The 25,569-nt window shown below is 49.2% G+C and overlaps 2 protein-coding genes across 2 annotated transcripts; both read left to right on the top strand.

The window, feature by feature from the left end:
* Positions 1 to 481: 481 nt before the first annotated feature.
* Positions 482 to 4,857, top strand: GFI1B (growth factor independent 1B transcriptional repressor; the record flags this gene model as incomplete). Its single annotated transcript, XM_084299328.1, has 6 exons — positions 482 to 617; positions 2,290 to 2,436; positions 3,011 to 3,273; positions 3,540 to 3,677; positions 4,142 to 4,307; positions 4,679 to 4,857. Exons 1-6 carry the CDS (start codon positions 503 to 505, stop codon positions 4,855 to 4,857), a joined length of 1,008 nt encoding a protein of 335 aa, XP_084155454.1. The 5' UTR covers positions 482 to 502.
* Positions 4,858 to 10,926: 6,069 nt separating this feature from the next.
* On the top strand, positions 10,927 to 24,492 carry CEL (carboxyl ester lipase). The gene is made up of 12 exons (XM_084298949.1): positions 10,927 to 11,003; positions 17,299 to 17,399; positions 18,818 to 18,968; positions 19,395 to 19,517; positions 20,106 to 20,303; positions 20,404 to 20,534; positions 20,946 to 21,053; positions 21,349 to 21,466; positions 22,162 to 22,348; positions 22,901 to 23,104; positions 23,575 to 23,772; positions 24,281 to 24,492. The coding sequence occupies exons 1-12, from the start codon at positions 10,991 to 10,993 to the stop codon at positions 24,465 to 24,467; spliced, it is 1,719 nt and encodes a 572-aa protein (XP_084155075.1). The 5' UTR covers positions 10,927 to 10,990; the 3' UTR covers positions 24,468 to 24,492.
* Positions 24,493 to 25,569: the final 1,077 nt, after the last annotated feature.

Genomic DNA, 25,569 nt, shown 5'->3' with positions numbered 1-25,569 from the left:
TCTATCCCTGCCACAGAAACATTTTTGGTCTGTAACACCACACTCTTTAAGCATGCCACCATTTCTTCACCTCTGTCTTCACAGACAGCAGTAATCCTTTGCCTCAACCTAGGGGTGGATTGTGAGGAATATTTTTTTTTTTTTTTTTTTAAACGGAGCATAATATGATCTGCAATCCCACCTTCAATCTGCAGTCCCATCTCTACCTGAGCAGCAGAAAATATCTGGCAGTAAGTTACCCTGCTCAGCCCCTCCACAGCTAGGTGTTTTCCCCAAAGTTGAGACCCAGCAAGCGCCTAAGCCCAAGCAACCACTCCCCTCTCTTCAGCTGGGTGGGGGGACCTTGGAGATGACCTATCTGGCTCCCCAGCAGAAGGGTTTTTAATTCTCATCACTGCTGCATACACAACTGACGTGCTGTGGGAGCAAGCAAGAAACTACCCCACAAACCAGAGATTTACCTGCTGTCATTTCGTGTTTCTGCCCAGGCAGTGAATGGAAAATGCCACGTTCCTTTTTGGTGAAGAGCAAAAAGGCTCATACCTACCACCAACACCGCTTTGTGGAAGATGATCTGCCTGTATTCACGTGGGATCCAATCTCCTCTGCCTTCACTGGTGAGTCAATACAGCCACTGGGCTTGTAAGAATACACCAGGGCTAATAAATTATGGATTAAGCAAGCCAAGGGAGTAGGATGAATGAGCTACAGAATAACTAAGGGTTTCCATACAGGGATGGCAGTCTAAATGCTAGGTTATCCCGCACCGTGTGCCCTCTTTCTTTAGGACAAATCCATACTGTTGCACTGAAAATAAATTTAGATCCTCCCTTTGTTTCTTGCCGGGCTGCTGCTTTTGTGATTTCAGAGACAGTGCAATGAGAATCCTCCACACTGGTCTGCTTTGGGCAGACACAAGCGTTGGAAACCCTAAAAGATCACAAGGTTTCTGATGGCCAGTTCTCCACCTGTGTGGAAGTTACACTGAGAATCCTGCCTTTTTCTCTGTTCTTGCTCCAGTTGTTGATTCCCACCTCCCTTGGGGGGAGATTTGAGATACCAGATTGCTGTGAGGAGTTGGTCACATTTGGAAGGATGTCCAACCTCGGGCAATTAGCAGTTGGGAAAAGAGCTTCTGCTTGGCTGTCATTCTACAAACTGGCAGCTCTGCCACCTCGATCTCTAACCCACTGTGTTCAATGTCCACATCTTCTATCTACATTTTCGCTACCTCAGTGTGTTACCACCTCCTCCTTGTGACCTGCAAGGAAGGTTACAGCTAGAGCGAGAAGATACTGGTGATAACCTAACACTGTGAAAGGAGTCCTACACCTTGCACTTGAAAGGCTGGCTGCTATGTACCAGATCAATACAAACTAACAGTGTTTCTGCCTATGCCTGCTGTCCTCCCCCTGTCTGTTCATGTTCCCCCAGAGACATCCATGCAATAGCATGGCTAGGACAATTATTTTCTTCCTTCAGGCACCATTCAAATTTTCTTTATTCAAATCTAGGATCAACTTACCCTTTGTTCTGGCCCTGGCTGTGGAACTAGAGTCCAGCCCTATGACAAGTTTGATTGCAGAAAAGAGGTGACAGTCCAATCTCAATTCCTGCCATTAGTGTTTATCTGCAGCACAAGAGGGCTTAGACAAACAGAGGGATGCTGCTCTTCAGCAGCCCAGTCCCACCTTCAGCAGAAAGGCAGCATATATATCGGACCTCTCTTTTAAATTCTTACTATAAGGTCTATTTCTAACAAGTGCTGGTTGGTCTCTTAAGGGCTGGGACAGGCATGGAGAAACGTGAGTGTGGGCAGGAGACTGGGCTCTGTGGGCACCTCCCTGCTCTGCTTCCCTGCTCAGCTGTCCATAAATTCAGGTTAACAATACTCAGCTCTGTTGGGGGGGGTTGGGGAGGTTAATAAGTTAGTGATTGTTAGTTACCCTCATAAATGAGGATGGTTTTAAATAAGGAAATTATTCTTACAGTGTGGCCTTCTAGGGTTAATTTGCTCTAGTTATATAGGGCATCAAGTGCTCTATTATTTCTTCCTGTCTTCCTCTGCCTTGCCTCTCTTATGCTGCTTGGAATTTCCCTTTGTCAGCAGTGGGCAGACCTTGATTGCCACACTGATTGCACTGCTCTGCACTGATTCGGGGAACTGAGCGTGGACTCACGTATCTGAGCTTGAGTTCACAGATAAGTACACAGACCACCTTACCAGGTGGTTTTCTTACAGGGTTTATGGGGTGGAATAAACTAACCGTGACACTACTGTAATTGCAGCCATAGGAGACAAGGCATCAGAAGATGGCAAGAAACAGGACCTAGAATGCGTGGTTCCAAAACAAGAAAAGGACCCTTCTGAACCGAAAGAAGAAAGTGTCCCCATCCAGCACCCAAGCAGGATGCTGCCAGGACCTTCAGCTCAAGGTCTGCTCCCCAGGGCCAGAATTGCCAAAAAGGTCAGGGCTAGGCTGGTTGGCTTATGAGGCCCCTGTGACTGGGTCCAGATTTTCAGTAAATGGCAGCTCTTATTTTGACCCCATTGGTTAAATTTGTCCCAGGCAGAGCTCATCAAGAGTTTTCTGTATTTCCCCTTACACTTCTGGCTTAGATCAGCATCTCCCTGAAGTACAAGGCTATCATTCCCAGCGAGCGAGCCTCTACATCTCAAGGACTGGTGCAGCTGTGTGATATGGTCAAGGCTGGTGTCCATATGACACTTGTTCAGATGCCATGTGAAGTAGGGATAGTAAGGGCGTTAATACTGCCTTAGCATCTCCTTCCCCCTAAAACTTCCTCAGACTGAAATCAAAGTTTAAATATGAAATTTGTACAGGGATCAGGGTTTGAGTGAAAGAACAAGAAGTTTGCAACTCCCAAGGTCATTAAACAGGCAAGGTATCTGGGGAGTTGTTTTTTTTTTTTATTATTATTATTTTACTGGTATCCAACTGCAGGCATTGACATGACACTCCCTTCTCCCTCTGCTTTACCAACTCAGAGATGACCATCCCAGGTCTGCAGATCAAAGACTGCACTACCCCGACCAGCACCCCTACCTTCTACAAAACTGGCTTTTCTTGGGACACTTTCCACTTGCCATACGGCTACCGACAGATGTCTTCCACCATGCAGTCAGCCCTCCTGGAGCACCCCGTCAGCCTGTACAGCAGCCACCTCCTGACAAGCCCCGAGCCCCCTCTGGATTACAGCATGCATTACTCCTCCGATATGGAGACCTACCACTGTGTGAAGTGCAACAAGGTGCGTCACGGAGGAGAGAACCTCGGGGACGAGGAGGGTTGGGAGCAGCTTTCATCAAATACATCAGTGTTTCAGTGGCTCACCTCAAGGTGCAATGCATGTGGCTTGAAATAGGTGCCCATTCGTTCTCCTGGCTGAGGACGAGGGTGCTAGGAATCACGCAGTTTACATGGCCTACGAAAGGAAAGAATCAAAGAGAAGGAATTGAAATCAAAGATATAGACAAAGCTGCCTCCTGGAAAAATCACTGACATTTTATTTTTCAGGTATTCTCCACTCCCCATGGCCTGGAGGTCCACGTACGAAGATCTCATAGTGGGACCCGGCCTTTCGCTTGTGAAGTATGTGGCAAAACCTTTGGGCATGCTGTAAGCCTGGAGCAGCACACCCATATTCATTCCCAGGTGGGCAGCATGGTTCCAGAGAATCAGCTCTCCAGAGCTGATGAGTGCTGGGACCTTAGCTGTTGCTTCATTATCTGGGAAGTGACTTTCCTAGGTTACAAGCAGGATGGCTTTCCTTCAGCACCCAGTGGCAATGCTAGGAGCTCTGAAAGCCACAGATCATAGCTCTCTTATCTCTCAAGTCTCAGACTGTCCTTAAAATGTCTCAGATTGGGAGGGGAGGATGGTTGCTACTGCTTCTCAGGTGCCTCACCTTCTCTAAAGGGTGCAGGAGTCTGGATCACAAGATGCAAGCCATTTCCATAAGTAACAATCCTTTCATCCTCTTCATATTAGCACATCAGCCCGTGAGCTGGGGAGATTTGCTTATCAAATCTACTATAGTCAATGATTTAACAGTCCTCAAGCTCTGTCACATGTTCTGCAGCTACCAACTGACACCCCATGATTTTCTTCCTTACCAGGAAAGAAGTTTTGAATGCAAGATGTGTGGGAAGACATTCAAGCGTTCCTCTACCCTCTCCACGCACCTGCTGATCCATTCAGACACACGGCCCTACCCCTGCCAGTACTGTGGCAAGCGCTTCCACCAGAAGTCCGACATGAAGAAACACACTTACATTCACACGGGTGAGAAACAAAATGTTCTCAATAAGCAAATAAAAACTGGAGTCCACCAGGTCCATGTACACACAGATCCCAGACATGGAGAAGCTGTGCTGGCGATGTGTCCAGAGGCACTAGGAAGTCAATCTTCGCTGTCAGCTGAAGCTCATAGCATCCCTAAGATGCGTGTCTTCTGGGTGACAAGGAGGTGGCTATTGTCTAGCCTCTGGTTCTTCTCACCCTCTGCTGCTGGAGGAGAGTGCAGACACATCAGCAGGACAGCCGGGCTGACAACACTGGTGCCTAAGCACAGCCAGTCAGGCCTGAGTCTGCTGAAAGCTAATTTATTTCCACCATCTGCTAATATCTTTCTTACCATCTTCTCTGCCCTGCAGGGGAGAAGCCCCACAAATGCCAGGTATGTGGCAAAGCCTTCAGCCAGAGCTCCAACCTCATCACCCACAGCCGCAAGCACACTGGCTTCAAGCCCTTCAGCTGTGAGCTCTGTGCCAAGGGCTTCCAACGCAAGGTGGACCTACGGAGGCACCGGGAGACCCAGCACAGTCTCAAGTGAGGGACGACTCCAGGTCTCTGCTGGAGATCCTGCTGCCAGTGCCTGTTCCATGGAAGAAGACCCTCCCCAGCACCTCCATCCAGCATGGGGCTGCCCACCTCATTAAGCTTGTACAGATTCCTGCATCACTCTGGAGACTAATGAAGTCAAGGTTTTGGTGTCCTGGCACCCCAGGGCCTTGTACATCCTGATATGCGACAAAGGAACTCGTGGGAGCTCTCACTTTTTAGTTACAGCAGGTACTAGGCCAGAGCTGACATCACCTGCCCAAGTGTAAATCCAGAGGAATTCTTTAAAGGTGGCTGTTACTCTGGATTTACACTGTGAGCAGAAGTCAGTTGGGACCAGCAGCAAGGTGGGAATTCCTGGATTAGGGGCAGCAACAATCTGTGCCAGGCTGGTGCCGTAACCGTGTTCTGCTCTGATGGTTAGCAAGATAAGGCTGGGGCATGCAAATAGACTGCATTCGCTGAGCCGTGCTCAACCTGGACAGGGCTTCTGCAGAGACTTGCCCAGGTCATAAATTCTGGCAACAAACACCTAAAATCACTTTCTTTCAGCAGAGCATTTACTGTGATCAAGTGACAAATGAACTGTGTTGTATTTTTAACTTGGAGTGGGAGGAAAATAATGAAAAAAAAACTGTTCCTATCCCTAGCTAATAACAGGGGACTCTGATTGTATTCTACATCCACACCTTACAGCAAAGATCCAGGGGTTAGAGGCAACCAGGAAAGCTCCAGGAAGAGCCAGGCCCCAGCACTAGGCATGAACTAATAAGCCCTGCGTCTCGCTACCACACAAGAGAGACTGGCTGCTCTCAGAATCCAGGCTGGTGTGTCCCACAGCGTTTCACTGTATGCAGGACTTACTGAATTAGATTTTTCCTGGGCAATCCTGTGTCACTGCATGGTTGGAAATGACCCATGGGTACTGGTGTCAAGGAGCAGAGAGGTATGCTTTCTGCCCCTCTTAAAGGAGGAAGTAGCCTAGCCTGTATGCATTGGCATAATCTGAATACCTTACAAGTGTTACACAAACAGCAGTGGCGCTTCCTTCTTCATCCAGGTCTAGAGGTTGAAGTAAAGCACTGGAACAGGTAAAGAGCTAGCTCCCCTCTAACCTCTGCTACGTTCTCAGTATGTAATTTAGGGCAAGTCACTGCACTGCTCTGACTTACTTCTCCACCCCTCTTGGTGATGGAGTCATTCACTCAGGTTTGTAAAGTCCCTTGAGTTCTTGAGAGGAAGGACAAAGTATTATTACAGCATTAAGAAGTGCTTTCAGTTACGTGGGGCATTGTAGCAGCACACAGACCACCCCATAACGACATCCCTGAACACATGGCATTGTGCAATGACACCTGGGGGAAATGGCCTGGAGAAATACCTATTTCACTGCAAATGCTTATTTAAGAAGGCTGCCATCATGAGCAAAAAACAGTCCAAGTGGAAAATTCATTTATTGGTAAGAGAAAAAAGGCCTCATCCTGCCCTCAGTTACACAGCTATAAATCCAAAGCCATTCTCCTAAGATCCACAATGTACTCACCCCTGTTTTTCGCTGTGCCTAAGCTGTTCGTCATTAATATGCATGCTGGAAACTCAAAACAGAGTCTGTGCTCCTGGCTTGTCCTTGCACACTGTAAATATATATTTATACTTAATGTATATTTTTATTGCAATACACCAGACAGTTACAACATGTACAGGCCTGCTGGGATTTATCTGATAAATCTGTTCCTTCTCAGTAACTGCGTTAACACGGGGTATTCTGTGTTAAAAACATTCATTTCAATAAAGTTTTGTACTCAGGGAAGTTTTGTACTGGGGATGCCAGCAGTGGGGTAGAGTGGAATAGAAGGGGGACAGCACAGCACTGCCCTCGTGGTCAGTTCCTGCCCCAGGGCTCTGACACAAGAGGAAATCAGGATGGAAACCCACATGCAGAACAGCTCAAAGCCCAGGAGCAAAGGACATCGCCTCAGAGGTGGATACGTGCAGAACCCCACACAGGCAAAGAGGCAGCTCTGCAGTGACAGGGAGCTGCCACAGCCACACTAGGTGACAGGGGACAGCATTACCAGAGCCCCTCTGTTGAAGCTGAGCTGTCCTGTACGGGGTTGTGCCAGAACCTGGCCAAGGCACGGACCCCAAGGGAGGAACCAGTCTCAGATCCTGACTCTGACACCAGACACACAAACACTCACACATGTACATATGCACAAGCCTGGGACAAGGTAAAGGCATTTCAGCTTATTAAAACTGCTGCCAAAAATACAAGCCACGTTTATTATTTCCCTTATCCTCCTTGAATCTGCAAATAGGAATATTTAAAGAGCATGTCAGCATCTGAGCTGCTGGGTAGCTAATACCCTCCAGCCCCAAAACACGTAGGCACGCGGTCACATACTTCCCTGTCTGTGTCCTGGGGACAGCAGGTGTTCCTGATTCACTGGAAGCTCCTCAGGTTTGGAGGAAAGCACTGGCACAAACCGATCGGCACCATGGCAAGCTTGCCTGTTACACCACTCATAAAAACAAATCAGACAGCTGCTTCCTCCGAGCCTGCTGAGCAGGGGTTACTCTATCCATTGGATTTCCATCCCTATCTTTGATTTCCATGAGACGGAGGAGTCACAGCCTTGACCTGGTGGCTGGGGTATTATATCCTAAGGTTGTGCTTCCACAGCTGGCTTCTCCCTCCTGACAAAGAGCAGCTCACCCCGGCCCTGTCGCTCATTTCCCCGGGCTCTGGGGCAGGCAGGGAAGGCAGCTGCTTTCCCTGTTCTCCTGGGTACTGAGCCCAAAGATTACCGAGGGGCGCTCAGAGCAGAAGAGGCAGTGCCAGCCTTCCCCTTACACATCCCCAGGAGACATAAAGGTTGCTTTAGGTGGACAGGCAGCAAGTAAAGAAGCACACGGGTGACCACAGGCAGGGTGCTGCTGCACAGCCACACTCAGGGAAACGCGGCCGAGGCTGGCAGAGGCGGCCAGGCTGGCCCACTCCCTCCGGCTCTGCGAGTGTATCTCCAGAAACACGGGCTGTGGAAAGAGGCCAGCTGGCAAAGGCACTCGCGAGACAAAAAAACAAGAGCCAGAAGGTGACTTGAGAAGGGAGAAAGAGAAGAGGGAATTAATTTGGAGTTTTGCAATGCAAGTTTCTTCCCAGAGAGTAACAAGGTGCCACATTGAGGCCACCAGCTAACACCACCTGCCTCCCTTCTCCCCAAGAGCCATATGTTGAAAGGAACAACGGGTGCCAATGGCCCAGAGGAGAACCCTCAGAGCCCCTCAGCCCCTGGTTTGCCTGCAGTCCCCAACCAGGGAGAGCCACTGGATGAGGACGAGGCCAGAGGGACCCCAGCCTGAGTTTTCCCTGCACGCTGCTCTTTGCAGAGAGCCTGTCCCAACCTGCCCAGCGGTGGGAGATCAGGAAAATGCGGGTGAGAGACCCCAAGGAACAGCCCTGGTGAAGCCAGCACTACAAGCAGAGCAGTGTACCCCAACAGCCTGATCACACCAGGGTTCCCAACCTGCTGCCCAGTGTTTGGGACCCCATTCCTGGGTGGGGAGGAAGGCCCCAGGCCTGCTCTGGACCCAGCAGCTGCGCTCTGCATGGTTCCCCAGGCTTTCATCTGAGCTGTTAGAAGCTCTGGAAGTGCATGTGAAGGAGAAAGGAAGCAGATCTGGCCTTACTCAAGCCATACCACAGCAGAGTGGGGTCAGCCCAGAGCTCAACACCACAGCCAGCCCCAGGGCAGGGCTGCTGCTGGCATAGGGTGCAGCAAAAGGCCTCGCTTTGCCTCAGACCTCATTTGACCCTTGGAGGTACTGAATCCACACAACAGGCACACTCTGAGGATTCTCAGCACTGGTCAGGATCAGGCCATTGTTGTCACTGACTCCAAACACAGCTGGCTTTGTTCTCCAAACATGCAAATCCTCCCCGGTTCGGAAAATAACCCCTTTCCCACCATCTTGCCTTGCATCGAAAAAACATTCGGGCCAGTCAATGAAGGAAACAGATAACAAAAAGCAAAATCTCAACTAATCTTTGGGACTGGATAAAGAGCTGATTGTTTTTGCCTCTCTCTGAGCCTGCCCTAGACCCTGCACTTCCCTCGTCCTCTTCACACCTTCACTCCTTTATTGCCAGGGAAAGAAAATCCTGGTCTCTGGGCTGTTTTGTTTAGCAAATGAAGGACATGCAAAGCAATCTCCCCGGGCAGCTGTCAGAAAGAGAGGTGTGCCTCTGTCTTCCAGACAGCCTTCAGGCTGTGAGCAGCAGCCTAGAAGCACTGTGATCAAGGGTGGATTGAGATCTGGACACAAGATGCATCTTTTCCTGATGAAGACAGCCACAGGACACCTGCAGGAAGTGAAGGTGCGCTCCTAGCTAGCACTACATCATACCAGAGTTTATCTGCACGCTGTATAAACCTACACAGAGTGCAGTCCTAGAGAGGGTAAAACTCTGAAGTTTTCACGTATTGGCAATGCTTAGAAGGTCTAAAAGGAACTGAGGGGAAGAACAGAAGAATTTAGCTCCAATTGGGTATAGGTTGCAATGAATAAGAAATTATTTGCTGAGCCTGCTTGTGTCTTGTCCTAGACTTCATGAGGAAGTGTTTTCAGTGGAAAAAGAAACAAGCAGAGCCCTTACTCCTCACAGCAGGCCATTCCCCATTGCTGCAGGGAATGGTGCAGGTGAAAGGGGGACATGGCGGGTGCTCCCAGCTGCCGGCAGGTTTGTGCTAACCCATAAACACGGCACACAAGTGGAAACCTGAAAGCATCAGCCAGTGTCCCAGGAGGAGCTGCGTAAGCACGTCTCTTCACACAGGACAAACATTCCAGCCTGCAGTTTGAGGGCCTGGCCTGGGAAGGGATAGAGAACTTGACCTGTGAAGCTGCTACAGGAAAACAGACAAATACTCAAACTTTCTTTTTAGATCATTTCTGCTTGTAAAGCAGAAATGTTTTCCCACTTTCCCCCTAGAGTAGCACGTCCATACAGGGGAAACAACTGAAAACAGCCACAGCAGAAATGCAAGGATAGGTAAATCAGCCAGTTGCCTCTGTGGTAGAAAACACAGATCTGTGCAGCAGCTCCTGAACTGGCACGTTTCACATAACAGTCACCACGGACACGCTGAGCTTTTGGTTACAACCCTGAACTGAGACTCGAGATCTGCCCCACATTTCCTGCATGACCTCGGGCAAGACATTAGCTCTGGATTTGTGAAGTTGCTCAGCACTCTATGAAGCTCGCAGAAGACTTCACCCCATCTGTAAAAGCAGGATAATTCCTCCTCTCCCTTTTATTTCACTTGTTTATTTCAACGGTAAGATAGTGAGGGACAGGGCTGCCCCTCCTTATCTTTTACATACAGTGCCTTGTACAATGGAGCCTCGATCTCAGCTGCAACCTACTAAGTGCTACTGTGATACCAATAACAAATGATAGAAACTTAATTCGGCAAAGCAACCCAATTCTGTAACTAGCTTAGAAAGAAAACACCCAAGCATGCACAGCAAGAACCCCAAAATTAAAACCACTAAAACTCCAAATGAGCAGAGAAACAGGGCGAGCAAAAACACAGAAAGGATAAATCAGATGCAAGTAGCATTTCCACCAGTGAATAATATCCCAAGGGGAGAGACAAAGCTGGATTTTGATGCTACAAACATCCTACATGACGCCCACATTTTAACACCACCACCTAAGTACAAGCCTTTTTCAATCTGGCCTTCGGCTGATTGCGACCTGATGGCCCGAGGGTGATCTTTGGTCACCTCACCAGACAGCACAGCAGGCAGAGAGCAAAGAGTCCCCAGAAATGGGGAAATCTGAGGCCGGGGAGGAGTTGAGCATGCACCGGGCTCAGCTTTGGTCTGATAAGTTTATCAAGCACTGCCGGCTGCTAACTGTCAGCCGGCGAAGTGGGCCTGTTAGGGAGGAGGAACAGCTCCCAGGGCAAGATAGGACAGCCCAGGCCTTATCAGAGAGCCTGAGCCAAAGAGGGAACTGGAGAGCGAGCACTTTCCAACCACTTCATCTGAACAGCAGACAGATTGGCAGGAAAGGCCTGTCAGCCCCTCGCTCCTGCTGCCCCGACAAGCCCCAGCCCATGCGAATAACCGGTAAGTGCAGCATGGAAATTGCCGACGTGAACACAGAGGCCCGAGGGAATGGGCAGGGGAAGGTTTTCCTAGAAACATTGCCCAAAGGGGAAAGTCAGATTTGCAGCCAACAATTCAGATGCTTGCTGAACAAACTGCTCCTCCGGACAGCATCTCCCCAGCAGGCTGCCTTCCTGAGCTTCGGCAGGATGACTCCAGCACTTCAGACCAACACCACGCCAAGTTTTGGTGTACAGACAATCATTTTGTTTACCCTTTATTGTTCCATGAAAAATAGTTTGAAAAGCATTAAGTGAATAGAAGAAAAATCTGGCCATCCCTTTCCATGTGTTAGAAGTATGGGCCAGCAAGTTCCCCCTTCACTCTTACTCCACGGAAGCAACAACCAAATCTACGCAGCCAAAGATCACAGCAGGGGCTCCCCCACCTTTGGAGGAGCTCCCTGGGACAAGCCCAGCCTGTGCAAGCCCCCTGTGTGCACCCCTCAGCCACGACAGGGAGGGTGAAAGAAGATTCCTGCACAGCACAGCCTCTGCTTAGTTTCCTGCTACAGACATGCCGTGGAGGATGAAAATGGTGTAAGACCATCAGCTTCGACACACTGCACTCCTCCAGTCTGCCCAACCATACTGCAGTGAGGTCGCTGCTCCCGTAGCACAGACCCCACAACAGCAGTCATCCCCTATCAGGCTCAAGTGCAAGCTCTGGTCCTGCAGGATGGGGTCACACTTGGCTGCCTGCAACAAGTGCAGTCCCAAGCCCTCCAGGATAGGCAAGGAAGGAAACATTCTGCAGCAGCAGCATAGGCCAGGACATCCCCTCTGCAAGGTAGTTTACTCAAAGGCTCCCTTTCTGGTAAGTAAGATCTACTGGGGGGTGATTTGTCTCAGTCCTATTTTAGATGCATGTTCTAGGAGGAGAAATCATGTCTTTAATGCACGTACTTCTCCCACTGATCAGAAAGGGAACCTAGCCTATGTAGACATCTAAAGTTACATGAGATGAGTCACACCCCTGTGGTTTCTGCACCACTCTCGGGCCACATTTCTCACAGCTTTCTGCTCCAGCCCATAACCTGCTGTTCTCCAAGCCATCAGCTACCTCTAAACCATTTCACTCCGCTGCACATCACGGGCTTCCAAGTAAGCTCTAAGCACAACATCCACACTCAGCAGCGGCCAACACACTTCTCAGGTTCAAGGCTTTCTCATCAAGAACCATGAGTTAAAAAAAAGACACAAAACCACCTACCATTGATTCTGCTTTCTCTTTGAATAATTTTAAAGCAATTGGACTTTATCTTACATCCCAGGCTCTTCTATATTAGGAACTTTGGTGGGATTTTCAGCAGTGGCTAAGTCCGCTGGTTTTTCTCTTTATAAAATAGAAGTTATCGCTCGCTTCAGTTGGGGAAGGGGAAGTCAGATGATGGAGCATTCCTGTTCTTAAGAAGACCCCATCCTGAGATTGTGGACATGGTGAACCCGTGTGTCACTCAGACATCCCTGCCCAGTGCCTTATTTAGATCCAGCCTGTACTTGACTGTAAATCAGTCTGGCTCAATGGACACCCAGGGGCCAGAACACCTGGAAAAGAGGTCAGAAACTGGAAGTGCTTTTTTTTTTTTTTTTTTTTTTTGCTATTGTAGCATCAATACACAATACAAGCAAGGTCCTTGTATCGTGATCATCCTTAAAAATATTTGCCCAAATTTGAGTAGTATATATGATGCAGAACTGATGAAGTGGAACTTAGGTCAGCTGGACTTCCAGTCTTGCTTCATAGAAGTTATACGTCAATTATGCTACATAATGTCATAACAGTGCTGTTATGAGACTCAAATACTTATGGTACTTCACACTTAAATGGCACGTTCTTCCTAAAGATTTCAAAATGGAAACCATTTGGAAAGAATTCAAAGATGGAAATATCTTATCCTCATTTTACAGACAAGGAAACCAAGAGCTAGGGAGAGATAAAGCGACTAACCCAAAGCCATACAGAGTGAGCAAAAGAGCTAAGAAATAAACCAAGACATTTCAGCTCCAGCTCTTATTTTATTGTCTGTGGGCAAAATTCAGACCTGTTGTGATGTAAACAGCTGCATAATTCACATCACCAGTTATACTGGTGGAATTTTGGTACAGTTTGGTACATTCTCTATGAATAATGAGGTATGTGAACATCCTGGAGCCCTGGCACATCTTTGCTCACACTACACCACCCAAGTCTGGAAACAGCCACTAAATATCATGACCTATTTTAAGCCCCATCCCTGTGTTTCTTTGTTTTTAACACATTACAGAAGTGTTTCCACTGAAGAGGGCACAACATACAACTGTTGGCAGGGTTTAGCCCCTTAGTCTGCAAGCTTTCCTCACAACATCATTAGAAGTTTCTTCACGGGAGATGCAGCACAGACACTGTGGTTGTCAGAATCAATTTATTTTGTGTCCTAAAAATAAGTTATTGGTACCACCTCCCTGTCCCCACTTCCTCAGACCTGAAGTCCCCGGCAATCTTAGCTCGGAAGGGAATGTGACTCAGGCCTTCAACTGAAGGGTTGTCATCTGCAAGCCATTAAGACTGGATGTGGCCGTGGTTTTATCATTGGCCACCAGCTGCCTCTACAACTCTTGCCTCCTCCCCAATGATTCAGCAAATCTTCTCTGAGGAGAAAAACAAGCACACAAGTGAACAAATCACAATGTCAGATTACAAAGATGAGCGGGGAAAAGCTGCGGCTCAAAGGAGGGAGATAAAAGCCGGTGAAGCTGCATGACACAAGGACTGAAGGGCCTCGCAAAGACTTTTTCTGGAGAGTGGCAATAAAAGTTTGAGAAATACGATTGTAATTTGGAGTCTTTACACCTTAAAACATTGCTGACTAAAGAGTACATAATGTGGAAGGAAATGAAGCATAGTCTCCCCTCTGTTATCTGGGCATTGCACAGGGCTGATATGGATTTTTACTGGTACAACTGAGCTGAGAAGTTCGTTCTGGTTTATACTGGAACAAAGTTCCACCAAGCTAACTATTTTCAGAAGGAGTTTCTGCTCACCATAACCAACATTTTCAATGGCTCAGAAGCCCATTAGCAGGAACTTTAAACATTACTGTTCCTGGAAGAAAAGAAGCTCTGAGTTATGTCATATGGTACCTAAGGCTCAAGAGAAGGCAATTAGAAATAACCTTTAAACTTCTGACAGTTTTGGCCAACATATTTTATAGCTACAGCTCTTCTCCACAAATTTTATTTTCTGATAGAAGCATATTTCTGAGGTGGAACACAGTATCAACTTAACAGCTCATAGTACAGAGTACGTACAATTGAAAGTAAAGAAGAAATTTCAGCTGGACGGTAGATAGATGTGATATCTCCTGAAATGGCATTCTGCCCAGACACTCCAGTCAAAGTCCATCATTCCAAAAATGCCATGAAATCCTAATGGAAACAGAAGTGTTTGCAATTTACAGCGCACTCATGTCACATTTTGGGAATGTTTCAACCCACTTGGACCTCCAGTACCCATACAAGAGATGCATCCTTTCACAAGAGTAAATCCAACAATAAGTACAGAAGGAAAGAGGAGCTCAAGAACCACACATAGGTGTACTGTGGATGGATAAACTTGGGTTTCAATTGCTTTCATACTCTTCCTGAACTAGCACCTTAGAACAGCACAGAGATCAACATTTCAATACTGAAATATAACTAAGGAGGACTGCCTTATACATGAATACATAAGCCCACAGTAAGGTGCTTATATATTCACCTCACTGTTAAGTTACAGCTCACAGAGCCTTCTGAAACCACACATGACCCTACAACCTTCAAAAATACATCATTTGTAGCAGATACATACTACTTCAGGGGGTTGTACCATGGCTCACCAGGGCAACAGCTGGCAAGGTAAGGACCAAAACAAAGCCTGAGGGAAAGTAAAAGTGAAGAACTGGAGTGCCTCAGACCCAGTCACCTACCCAGGGCTGCCAACCCTTCCCACAGGACTTGAAGAGGTAGGTGGAAGAGCACAGAGTAGGAGTGAAAGCAGAACAAAGCACTCCTTGCCCCTTTTCCAAGGGCTGCTAGAGGGAGCAGGGTGTTAGTGTAGGTACTTACAGCGCCCAGCTGCTCTTGCCTGTGAAAGATGAAGGAAGCACTCACAGCATGAAACAGAAAAATTAGTGAAAATTAGAAGGCTGAATGGGTAGCAGACCTCAGGCCAGGAAGCTTCTGCAGATACCAAGATACATGAGGAAAAAATAATTGCTATAGCAATCCCAAAGTATTTAATTCCTGGTGGACAGCACTTCCTTTCTCAATTTATCCAGTGTTTCAGGCTCTATAAACATTGACTGCCTCCAAACCTCACACAAAGAATTAACACCACCAAAGCCACACACACACAAATGACACTATGGGGGTCCCCTTTTAAAGCATTTCCCTTTGCAGTGCTGCCACCTGCTCTCACAGGTTTAGGGGTTTTCCTCTCAAGCCTAACAATAATCAGGTGTATTCCTTAAAGCTTGACTGTCAGAGTCAAGGGAATTAGATGTTTATTAAGCCTGATGACTGCAGAGAACTGAAAATGTGGTGCCACTGCACCCTGCAGGCTGAAAACAGAGCATCATTATTTATTTAATTATTTTTTTTTCTTTTTTTTTCTTTTTGATCACAGTTTCTAAGCCAGGCCATCACTTTTGGGAGGGAGCCTGGCTAAGGACGCCGGGGCATTTGGGTCTAGCAGCTCTGCTTCTGCCCCATACCAGAGCAACAAACAATTCTACCACCTACACTGCTGGAATGAGCAGGAAAACCAGCAGCAGCTGGAGCACAAACACACACACACACACCAAAAATGCCCCAGCTGGAGCTGCCCCACACACTGTGGCTGCTGTTTGTGGGGTACCTGGGGATGGGGAGCATGGTGAGACAGGGGGAGGTTTGGCTCTGTGGGGCCAGGAGCACAGCCCCGGCCCTGGGGAGGGGTTGGTGGCTGTACTGCCCCTGACGTGCTGCTGGTGTTGGATGATGCCCTTGGTGCGATGGTGCCTGGCACCAAAGTCCAGGGGAGACGTGCTGCGTGGGCCCAGTGCTAAAGGAGACCTTCACCTGCTGAAGCTGCTGCCTTGTTCTGCTTTAGCCCTCTTGATCTGGAACAACAGAAACGGGCATGCTTGGGGAGGGGATTGCAAGACAGGGATCTGGTGAGCTAGGGAAGATACGACATCCCCATGGACACTACATGCGGTGTAGGATGCATGAGGGTGGCTTTCTGCTTGCTTCCAGGGGGCTGGAGCTGAGTGCAGAGTATGGAGGGTCAATGCCGTGCGTCCTGTGACTACGCTCACTGCACCTGTGCCCTCCTGGCCCCAGGTTACTTTTGCCAGGAGAACAATCTGCAAGGTCTCCCACAAGAAACATCTTTCGTTTTCTCACTGCAGTCCTTCATTAACACTTAGCAAAGCAAACTTATCTTAATACCTGTGTTTCCATTTTACTTTGTCAACGTACTCTACTGATATCCACTAACTCCAGTAGAGCAGAGGCAGAGCATGAAGCCTGTTGTGCAGCAAATACACTTTCATACAAATTTGTAATTCACTGCCTGAAGGGTTTCTCTCACATAGGATGGGAGATCTTCTAAAAACAGGCAACTAGAGGTAGTTTGGCCGCTTGTTTTTAAAACTTTACAGTCCTTTACAGTTACCAGTGTGCTCCTGGGGAGCTGGGGATAAAATAAGACCCACTCCTTACACGACTACATCCATTCTCATCAAAAATCTGGAAAACAACTTCATTTTCATGTGTTTCCAAGAAAGCCGCATGTCTGTGCATGCCACAGGCAGAAAGCAAAGAGTCCTTTGACTTGTTTCTTAAGGATGGGTACAACAACCCCCAGGTGTTGTTGGGATCACAACTACTTGCCGGCTTCTCTGAAGGTTTTCTGATTGTGACGTGAAATTTCTTGTTTAACCTTGTTCAAAAATGAGATAGGGGCCTGTCCAATTACACCAGGATTCTGAAGCCAGGTTTTCGGGTTCAATTCCCATTGGACACCAGCTGTCCTGTGTGACCGTAACCAAATACGCATTTGCTTTTTCTGTTCTCTAATCTATCAGACAAGAGGAGTGCTGGCATATTCTGATAGGGATACCAGAATATTTGGTGTCCTGAACAGCTGCAGTTCATAAATGGTGGATATGATAAATATTTGTCAAGGCATGACAATGTCATGTCAGGAAAGTGAGCGAGGGGCACATACCTGAAGTGATGATGTATTATTTTAGCTGAAGTCCGCCCAGTCTGGTCCCGGAATGCAGTAAAAGCCAATGTCAACATCCACCCAGACAAGCTGAAACTGCTGTTGCCGTACCTGGCCTATTACATGGTAAGTCTGGGCATCTGCCCGTGGTCCTGGCTGAGGCTGCTAGGAGGTGGTGCAGGGGTGGATCACCTGGATGCTCCTGGCTCTCTGCAGGTTCTGAGGTCCCACCACTAAGTACCCGAGCTTCATGTAAAGAGAAAAAGGGAAGGCAAACTTTGCTGTTGAACAGAAGCTACAGCCATGGATGGTTCAGTAACTGTTAGCTCCATTGGTGCCAGTCTGCTTTGCAGCTCGGTCAAACACGCAGTAGAGACCAGAATCAAAATCAGCTGGAAACACACCTGAAAATAGGCAAAATTGCATTCTCAAATCTTTCCATCCTTGAGAAGTACACCCTGTCTGCGTTGATGGACATGTGGAAAACAGACAAGGTGCCCTTTTCCTTATCCCACATGAATTAAAATTCTGTGCAATGACTTCAGCATCAAGCCTAGCCCGTGATCCTGGAAATAAAGCCAGCAGGACAAATACACTTCCTGGCAGTGAATAGTTCCCTTCTGTTGGATGTAGCATATGTTGTCCTTACTAGCTAACACGCTTCTCCATTCCGTTTTGACTTCGCCAGAATTAACAAAGACTGCAAGAAGAAGGCAATGTGGCAGAGCTTCAGGTTCGTAGAGGTTGCCCACTCTGGCCATTAGTCTGCTATCGCTGGCTGGATTGTTACCGTGCAGTCACAGAAATTAAAGATCTGATGGCATTGTCTGGGTCTTGGTCATTCCCCAGAGTGTTACAAGTGGAAGGTTTATCAGTAGTGGTTGGTAATATGCTCTAGTGCACGGTTTATTATAATTTCAATCTCCTGCACTTGTGTGAGGATTCTCAAGGCTTCAGCATTACGTTCCCTGTTTTTTGTTAGATTGAGATATTTCCTTACATTTGGCCTTCATCCCACAAAGGCAACATCTGCAGGGCTCTCACACAGTGACGCCAGTCTACCTCAGCCATGGTTTGGCTTCAGCCTACTGAAGGACAAGTTTGCTGGGGCTCCTGCAACGCAACTTAGAGTAAAAACCGGGTCAAGGCATTGACACACAGCCGCACTCCTAGCTATATATACATACGTAAACCTCTGGTGGGGACTCGCTCCTCGGGTGCAGGCACCATGGCTCGCTGGGGGATCCTGTGTCTTGCCTTGTGCTGCTACCTTGGGGTAGCATGGGCTGCAACGGTAAGTACAGAGGCATTTCTGATAACTTGGAAAACTTTTTGCCTGTTCCCACCTGAATGGCAGCAGCAGCAACCTGTGGGCCTTCCATGAGGAACCAAAGGGATGGTTGGTGAAGGGAGGCTGCGAGTCAGCCCATGTATGGGGACCCTCCAGCCAGGGTACGCTGTGGTTGCTGGCATCACGAGGAGCCTGAGCCACGAAGGACTGCAATGGATTCACTTTTCCCTCTTCTCAACGGTGCCACATTTAGCTGGGCGTGGTGCACACTGAGGGAGGTTTCGTGGAAGGCGAGAATAAACGGCTGGGACTCTTCGGGGACTACATCGACATCTTCAGAGGGATCCCCTTTGCTGCCCCACCAAAGACTCTGGAAGATCCCCAACCTCATCCTGGATGGGATGGTAAGATCCAGCCTTTGGATGCCTTTGGGTTTGTTTTGTTTCCAACTTTTGTCTCCTTAGTCCATTAGAGTTAGGTAGAAGGTACTGCACTAACAGTGCCCTATGCAATGCCAAGACAAAGCTGAGTCTCGGGGCAGGTATGAGAGTCTGCATCTAAGTGCTCCTAAGTGACCACCTGAAGTAACAAATCTGAAGCACAGCATCTGAATCTCTCCTTCTCATGCCCTGGCTGTCCAGAGCTAGTTCACACAGGAAAGGGCACCCCGTTGTCACTCCCTTGGGCCAGTCACGGTGGCTGGGGAGGTTTTGCTGCCTCTGTGCTGGACTTACGGAGGTGAGGAAGGATGGATGGATGGACAGCTTGCAGCCAAAAGACAGAGCTGACAGCTCTATCTAGGACCTGGTGTATTCTCTTTCTCTTCTTAGGAACGCTGAAGGCAAAAGACTTCAAAAACCGCTGCATGCAGATGACACTGACGCAAAATGATGTCCGAGGGAAAGAAGACTGCCTCTACCTGAATATCTGGATCCCTCAAGGGAAGAAACAAGGTATGCGCTTGGCAGAGACCTGGGGAGGAGATTCTCAGTTGCTTTCTGCGGACAAACGGTTTTGGAGCATCTCTCAGCAGCTATGTTCCTATGGTGGGCAGCTGCAGAAGCAGTGGGAAGGGTAGGAGCAGTGTCAGGCAGTGTTCCTCAGCTGCAGCGGGTTGGGAGCTTCAGTCACTTCTACAGAGCAGAGATGTTTTTGGCCATAGCATATTGCAAAGTATCACGCCCTTGAAGGGAAGACATCCCTTTCTGGACAAATGTGTGTCCTACGACCCTAGGAATGATACAAAAGTCCTTTTCTGGTCAAGGAAGGAAAGGAATTTGTTTGGGATGATCTTTCGGAAAGAGAGGGCTTTGTTTGGGATGATCTTTCTCCCAGTTTGTATCTCTGTCCCAGCTTTGTCAGCCCATAGGAAAGGTCCACACATATTTACTGTCTTGGGAACACTTTGCCTGTGGTTAGGGTGAGGTGACAAGGAAGGCAGGGGAATTTGCACCAGCCCCAGGAGGTCTGTAATGCCCAAGTGGGCATTAGGGTTGGCTCTGGCTATGTCGTGGTTCACACTGCTTGTCCTCCTCTTCCAGTCTCGACCAACTTGCCAGTGATGGTGTGGATCTACGGCGGTGCCTTCCTTGTCGGAGGGGGGCAGGGAGCCAATTTCCTTGACAATTACCTCTACAACGGCGAGGAGATCGCCGTGCGGGGCAACGTGATCGTGGTGACCCTGAACTACCGCGTGGGGCCCCTGGGCTTCCTGAGCACTGGAGACTCAAACATGCCAGGTACCCGAACTGCTCTCTTTTAGGGGATCTTGCCACAGGACCCCACCTTATTGGCTTTGGCTGTGCCCCGACCCAACGGTGGGTGCCCTCTGTTGCTCAGGGAACTATGGGCTGAAGGACCAGCACATGGCTATTGCCTGGGTGAAGAGGAATATCAAGGCCTTCGGGGGTGACCCAGACAACATCACCATCTTCGGAGAGTCAGCCGGTGCCACCAGTGTCTCCCTGCAGGTCTGTTGTCCTTGTCAGCCTCCACTGCAGCCACTTTTCTTTCCTGTGAATGGGACAGCCAGTCCCTTTGGCACTCTGCAGCTTTCCTTCACCTGATCAGCATCCTCTGCTGCTCGGGGACAGCAAGGCTCAGCCTCTTTGTTGTGTAGCTACTCCTTTTTCACCCTAATCAGCTGCCCCACTGCAGGCACATGTCCTCACTTTGGGGATCTCTGTTGAAACATCCCCCTGCTCCTCTTCCTCCCTTTTCCCCATATCACCTTTTAACTACTGAGCCTGTTCAGTGTCACAAGAGCTGGCAGCTTCCCTGGCCTCGTGCACAAGCTGTGTGGGGGATCAGCCAGCTCTGGCAGGCAATCGTCTCTTCAGGAATTCATTACTGAAATCGACTGATTCTATTTCGTGCTGCAGATACTGTCCCCGAAGAATGCGGGCCTGTTCAAGAGAGCCATCAGCCAGAGCGGCGTCAGCCTGTGCAGCTGGGCCATCCAGAAGGACCCACTCTACTGGGCTAAAAAGGTAACGTGCGGGTTGGGACCCAGCTGGCACACGGGACAGTTGGGGACCCCACACACCTACCTGGGCTGGCTGGATCACAGCCACCCTGGGCAGCAATCCTGAAGCTGAAGTCTTGCTCGGGTGAACAAACAAAAATGGCATTTCATAAAGAGCATAACAAGCAAGGGACCCAGGGGAGCCATGCAGCCAAACATGAATTCTTTGAGATAACACCAACCTCTTCTCTACGGAGCTGGGGATGAAGCCTGACTTCTGAGGGTAATGCCATGAGCTTCTTCTCTCTCTCCTTCTGCAGGTTGGACAAGAAGTGGGCTGCCCCATAAGTAACACCACAGCCTTGGCCAACTGCCTGCGTGTCAGCGACCCCAAAGCCGTGACGCTGGCCTACCACCTGCAGCTCGTCAACCTGAACAGTAAGTCCTGCAGCCCGTGCTGGGTCCTCCGCTTCTGGTCTGCACTTTCTGTTTTGTGAAAGCAGAAATTCCAGAACACAGCTTAACCCCCCCCCAAAAAAAAAAATAATTGACCGCGCACCCTCCTACCTTCCCTGGAGCCACTGGGTGCCATGTAGGATCTGCTGGGCTCACGGCAGGTGGAGAACGTCTGTACTTCTGCTGCCTGTGGTGGTTTCCTTCCCAAGAAATTCCCTCCGCTTGCTGGGGGCTATTACTTGTGGTCCTAGAAAGCAGCCCCAGCACTCAGCCCTGCTCAGAGCAGACAGTGGCCGAGCTGCTGCTGTGCTGCTGCATGGGTGTGAGCCAGACCAGCCAGATGGGCTGGGAATTAGAAGTTCTGCTCTTCCCAAACTTTGGCTGGGCTTTTGGGGAGCAGACTGGGGGAAGATGGAAAGGAATTGTTGATGTTGCCTGCCAACACCTGGCAGGCAAATCTCTTGCTTTTCACCTCCACCTCCAGGAAGAGGTTTACTGAACAAGATCCTGCGGTCATCCTGCCCCTTGGTGACATCCTACCCATGCTGAAGTCACCCCCCAAGCTCTCATTCCTCCCAGCCCGTTCTTTCTACAATTCCTCAAGCACTGGCATATGCCAGGCCATGCATCTGCTTTGCTGTGCTCCTAACACATTCTGGTTTTGTCTCCTGCTGCAGGTCCCCTGGTTCATACACTTGCCATCACGCCTGTCGTCGATGGAGACTTCCTCCCAGACATACCAGAGAAACTCTTTGCCAATGCTGCTGACATCGACTACATCGCTGGGGTCAACAACATGGACGGACACTTCTTTGCTGGCATCGATATACCTGCTATCAACCGCCCGCTGGTGAAAATCACTGCGTAAGAAAAGGACTTTCTTAAAACCCTTACCGAAAGGAACTTTATTTAATTATCCCCCCCCCCCCCACCGAGGACTTAGACCTCACTGGAGAAGGCACTACTTTCAAAACAGGCTGTCACTCCAAGCTGGGGTGTCTAACAGATAACGTTGCCAAGTCCAGAGTCTCCAAGAGAAAGGACTGTTAGTGGGGAAGCCTCCTCAGATATCTCTAAGGTGCTCCTGAACTCAGTGGTAGTGAGCGATAGGCTTGGCAGCCCTGCTGTTCTTCTGTGCAGAGCAGGTACAAAAAAAAATGCTGGGTGCCTACCCTCTAAGACTCCTTTTTCAGGACTAAAGGAGCTTGTGTCCCATTTGGACTCAAGCTGCTCTGCGGAGAAAGTTATGGAGCACGTGCCCTACCTGTAAGAGCTGGGCTGAAATCCCTGGCTTTTATTCCTCCAAACAGCTGCTGACCGCAGGGTTGGATGTGAACATCAAAGGGAGCTGGGATCAGTTCCCATGCCCTGCCTCAAGCTGCTGGTCCATAATTGGTGGAAATCTTGTCTTTCTAGGAGCGACGTCTATGAATTGGTCAAAGGACTCACTGCGGACAGGGGCGAAAGAGGAGCCAACCTCACGTACAATATCTACACCGAGCTGTGGGGCGACAAGCCAGATCAGGAAGTGATGAAGAGGACAGTGGTGGACCTGGCTACTGACTACATTTTCCTGATTCCCACACAGTGGGCACTGAATCTGCACCTGCAGAATGCCCGGTGAGCAGCCCAGGGATGGCAGCAGCCCAAAGACTGAGGTGGGGGGCCTGAAATGCTGCACTCCCAGCACAAGGGGCTGAGGAGCTGTTGAAGAGGGCTGAAATTGAAGGAGCCACCTACATGTGGCTTGTACAAACATTACTTCACTAATGCTATAAAGGAGTCATGATGAGAAACAGTTTTAAATTGCCTTTAAAACAAGTTTTTGCGTCTCAAAAACACCCAGCTTCATCCTGGCACTGTTCAAATCCATGAGACACACCAGCTGGATGATATGAGGGTTAGAGTGACAATCAGAAGTGGAACTTAAAAATTAGCAGATAGAAGAATGTTTTCTCCTGAAAGCAAGTCTTAGACAATTCCAAGCACACGAGCATCTTAGAAGGCTGAATGTCTGGCTGATGTTTGGAGCATAGTTGTGAATCTGCACCCCCTTTTCAGCTCTTATCAAGTCTATTTTATTTCCCCAGGAGTGGCAAGACATACAGCTATGTGTTCTCCCAGCCATCTCGGATGCCCGTCTACCCAAGCTGGGTAGGAGCAGACCACGCTGATGACCTGCAGTACGTGTTCGGGAAACCCTTTGCCACCCCTCTAGGCTACCTGCCCAAGCACAGGACTGTCTCAGCTGCCATGATTGCTTATTGGACCAACTTTGCCAGGACAGGGTAAGTGGTTCTGGTTCCACACGTGGGGCTTGCTACAGCACTCCAACCTGCTGCTGTTGCCTATGAACTTTTCAGAAGCAGTTCTCAAAAGCAGGGTGCCCGCTGTCTATGTTTCCATTACAAGCCTGGTTCTATGTCTCCCAGTGGTGGAGTTTGCTCTGGGCCCTCCTCATCCAGAGAACACCCGGGGACAGCAGAAGCATTTTCAGAACCTGTGCTCTCTGCTTAAACTTAATGTTGAAGCTTGTTTCTGAACTCTGGAGTTCAGGCAGTAGTTAAACTGCTGCGTGCAGCCAGGACAGATGCTGGGGGGACCAAAGCAGGAGAATACACATCAGCAAGTTGCTCCTAGGTTGTAGAATTACTATCACTTGTCTCAATGTCAAACTCTTTCCTTGCACTCTCTTAAAGCCTCATGTGAGTACGGGCAGGATCCCCAGACAACACAAACCTTGCTACATCCACAAGCTGCCCTCATAAAACAGAACTTCTATCTCTTTTTTCCCAGTGATCCCAACACAGGGTATTCAGAGGTGCCCATTACCTGGCTGCCCTATACCATGGAGGGCGGTTACTACCTGGATATCAACAACAACTTAAACTACGATTCCGTGAAGCAGAACCTGAGAGCCCCATTCGTGAACTACTGGAACGCCGTCTATCTGAAACTGCCACAGGTTGCCACCACCCCATAGACTGTGGAGCTGCTGAGAAACTAAGGAGAACCACCTCGTAAAGACAGACTTAGTTCATTAAAGGCTTGCTTGTAACTGAGTGATTTCATTTTTTCCATGTCTTTGTCATGACATGATTTTGTCTCTAGCATTACAGTCAGGCAGGGAGCAACATCCAGCCCCTGGGCAAAGCATTTTCCCCTGACACAGCAATATCTCGGTTAAGCTGCTGATGCATCAGTGCCATAGCTTGGTCTGCTCTGCCAGCTTTTTGGCTCAGGAATTGTTTTTCCTGGTGGCCTGCATGATCCGTAGCAGGACGGACCCAATCCTGATCTGTGCCTTCGGATGCTGCCACCTTACAATCATCCACGGTAATAGCAAACAACTCGTAGATAACTGCAGCTGTAATGCATGCAACACAAACCTCTTAGTGAATCGTTGCCGAGTTCACTATTAAAAACCAGAAAAGAAACACAGGGGAAGTTATTCTGCATGGGTTTATGGCCACGAGTCTGCTTGGCATAGGAGCTAGAGCTCAGGAAGGAAGAAGAGGGTCAGGATTTGTCACCCAGGATTTGTGCCTGGCATGATTCCCGACTTGACACCACTGCGGGTGTTGATCAGTCTTGGAAAAGGAGACCCCAGAGCTCGGTGCAAAGCAGGGGAAGGAGAATTGCTCCCAGCCCTCTGCCTGCCTGGCTTGGAGCTGCTGCAGCGCGAGCAGTGCCAGGGCAGCCAGGGAATGGAGGCACAGGGGCAGCGCTGGATATGGGATGCACAGGGTGTATACATTGAATATAGGATGCCCAGGAGGCAGAGCTAGATTTAGAATGCCTCCCCTTCCCCAGACCAAACACCCCCAGCTCCCTCAGCCGCCCCTCACAGACTTGTTTCCAGACCCCTCACCCGCTTCACATCCCTGCTCTGGACACACCACAGCACCTCCACATCCTTGTCGTGAGGGGCCCAAAACTGAACCCAGCACTCGAGGTGCGGCCTCAGCAGAGCAGGGCAGAGGGGGGAAAACACCTCCCTGGCCCTGCTGGGAACCTTGGAGGCGCGGAACCATCGCGCTGAGGCCGCGGGGAGGCGCCGGGCGGCTGCCGGGCGGGCCGGGGAG

This window comes from Netta rufina (genome assembly GCF_964035555.1).
Source record: "Netta rufina genome assembly, chromosome: 20".
Lineage (NCBI taxonomy): Eukaryota > Metazoa > Chordata > Aves > Anseriformes > Anatidae > Netta > Netta rufina.
This window is presented reverse-complemented; position numbering and strand designations above follow the sequence as displayed.